Source organism: Gobio gobio, assembly GCF_949357685.1.
Source record: "Gobio gobio genome assembly, chromosome: 13".
Classification (NCBI taxonomy): domain Eukaryota; kingdom Metazoa; phylum Chordata; class Actinopteri; order Cypriniformes; family Gobionidae; genus Gobio; species Gobio gobio.
Genome location: NC_137106.1, coordinates 5,132,714 through 5,135,227, shown reverse-complemented (window position 1 = coordinate 5,135,227; position 2,514 = coordinate 5,132,714). Strand labels below are relative to the sequence as shown.

Here is a 2,514-nt window from a genome sequence, read left to right as displayed (position 1 = left end):
ATCTGCCTGATGCATGGGGAAGTTTGATGCACAGTCAAAGTCCAAGAAGCACGGGGCAAAAATCAGATCCAGATTTCAGAAGTCCTGCCTTTTCTGCTCCAGAGCTCTGGAATCCTTTGCAAGTGGCTTCTCCATTTCAGAGTCCTTTGGGTCCTGCCTCCAGAGGCCTTGCACAGGAGCCTTTTGGCCTTCAGGAGAAGCAGCTGTTGCAGGGTCCAGTGAAGCCTTTGGATTGGAGGTATCCCGTCGTTCCCGAGGTGCAGAGCGAGTTGGCGGTGGACTTCCAGTTGAGGCAACCCGTGACTCCCAGCAGCGTAGCGGTTCAATGCGGAGAGAACCGGGTTCTTGTAGAAGTCCAGCAGGACTTGTTTAGCAATGGTCAGTTGATCCAGCCAACTGGTCTGTCTTTAGGTGGATGTCCTGTTGCTGGTCAGGACTCTGAGTCTAGGGTGCTCCTCTTTGAGTATGAATTACAGGACTGCAACAGCGTGCAGATGGTAAGAACTCCTAAATCTTAATCGGTTGTTTGTTCAAATTGAGGATATCCAAAGTCCTCTTCAAGGACCGTCAGTTCACACTGCTGTTGTATGTTGTATTTGCAATGCCAGGGCAGCTGGCATATGCATTGGTATGAACGGGCCTTAAGAAATGTTTGTTTTAAGCTCTGCAGTTGTTTTCTCCTGCTTGAAGTGTTTGTCCACTGTATTGCACAATGCACTTTCTCTCATTCATAATAATGATTACACCTTCATGAGGAACTGTCTTGTTTTAACTACAATCTCTTACAGATGAATGAGGATGAGCTTGTCTACACCTTCTCTCTTACCTACACCCCTGAGGCTCTTGCAGGTACTCCGATTACCCGGGCCGATGGTGCAATTGTTGGCGTTCAATGCCACTATCAAAGGTAAGTGGCCTCTGTGACTTTCACTGCTTGTGCAACTGGGAGACCATTTAATGGGTACTTTCATGAACCACAGGCTACACAATGTAAGCAGTGATGCCTTGAGGCCAACATGGGTCCCTTATGCCTCAACCAAGGTTGGTGAAGAAGTCTTGATGTTCTCCCTGAAGCTCATGCTGGGTAAGTGCACTTTCTTTGGACCTTCGACCTTGCAAATGTGGCTCTTCCTAGGGTGTTCCTTCTCTTTTGTAGACGATTGGTCCTACCAGAGGCCTTCATACTCCTATTTCCTGGGTGGCGTTATTAACATCGAGGCATCTGTGAAGCAGTACAATCATGTGCCTCTGCGTGTGTTTGTGGACAGCTGTGTGGCCACTCAAGTGCCTGACGTGAACTCCCTTCCGAGATATTCCTTCATTGAGAATCATGGGTAAGGTCATGGCTCTTGATGCTATAGGACTGTTTTGTTTGCTCTTTTTAAACCTTCATGAGTTGCTCTTTGTGGTGACTTTGTCGTCAGGTGCTTTGTGGATGCCAAGGCTACAGCTTCCAGCTCCCGCTTCATGCCTCGGTCCCAGGTTGACAAGATCCAGTTCCAGCTGGAGGCATTCATGTTCCAGGAGAGCACCAGTCCTTCTGTATGTACCACAAGAGTTAATTCGACTTCTCTTCCCATCTGCTTTGGTTTTCTGACTTGTCTGTCATCCCTTGTAGATCTACATAACATGTGTTCTGAAGGCAACTATTGCTTCTGCACCCAGTGACGCTCAGCGCAAATCCTGTTCCTTTGCCAATGGGTACGTTGCACTTATTCTTTTTTTTAAAAAGCTGACTTTGCTCATGTTGAAAGTGCTTTGTCTTGTTGCAGGTGGTTTGCTGCTGATGGAAATGACCAAGTTTGTGGTTGCTGTGACTCAACATGTGGTCCTGATGGTGGAATTGCTGCTTCTCCCTATGGAGGTCGGTAGCTCTTGCTTTAAGGTTGCTTTTGATGTTTTAAGTGCTCCTAACTTTGCTCTTTTTCTTCTCTCTAGGTGTTCAGTGGGAAGGCAAGGCCACACTTGGTCCTGTAATTGTTCAAGGGCAAAAGAAAGTTTCTCAATAAAACTGACATCAATCCTTGCTTGTATCTGACTTGTCACTTTGCTTTTGACCTGGAAAGAGTGCCTTATTCTGCAAATGTGGTGGAACTGACTGTACCTTCGCAAGTCCCATTTAGTCTGAAACCCTATGGCTGCATGCTATGTGACTTGCAGAGGTACAGAAGTTATTCTTTTTCTCCGTCTGGAATTTAAACGCGGGGCTAGTTGTAACAGGTTAACTTTCCACACATGCCGGGATGATGAAACCTAATGTATTTACTAGTTGCCATATCAACATTATTTAGAGAAACTGCACCAATTAATAATTCTTTGGACGCTCTCACTGAACATTTAACATAACAGACGTACATTTCTTAAGTTTATTGAAAATAAGACCAAGTTGAGAGTTCTTTTAATGCTGCTCTAACCAGCAGAAGACACTAGACGGGTTTAAATCCCAGTTGCACAGGTGGGGCATGTTGTAACTGTTACAATGTGCCCCTATTAGAACTATGCTATTCTATTGAG

At 45.7% G+C, this 2,514-nt stretch overlaps 1 protein-coding gene across 1 annotated transcript; it reads left to right on the top strand.

Moving 5' to 3' along the window:
• The first annotated feature begins 391 nt into the window (after positions 1-391).
• On the top strand, positions 392-2,026 carry LOC307136124 (zona pellucida sperm-binding protein 3-like). Its single transcript, XM_079832904.1, has 4 exons — positions 392-907; positions 981-1,084; positions 1,157-1,701; positions 1,773-2,026. Exons 1-3 carry the CDS (start codon positions 789-791, stop codon positions 1,336-1,338), a joined length of 405 nt encoding a protein of 134 aa, XP_079689030.1. The 5' UTR covers positions 392-788; the 3' UTR covers positions 1,339-1,701; positions 1,773-2,026.
• The last annotated feature ends 488 nt before the right edge of the window (positions 2,027-2,514 follow it).

Coding starts and splice junctions, on each gene's coding strand:
- LOC307136124 (XM_079832904.1), top strand. CDS start 789: ATGAATGAGGATGAGCTTGTCTACACCTTCTCTCTTACCTACACCCCT. Junction 908..980: donor GTTCAATGCCACTATCAAAG/GTAAGTGGCCTC, acceptor CATGAACCACAG/GCTACACAATGTAAGCAGTG. Junction 1,085..1,156: donor CTCCCTGAAGCTCATGCTGG/GTAAGTGCACTT, acceptor TCTCTTTTGTAG/ACGATTGGTCCTACCAGAGG.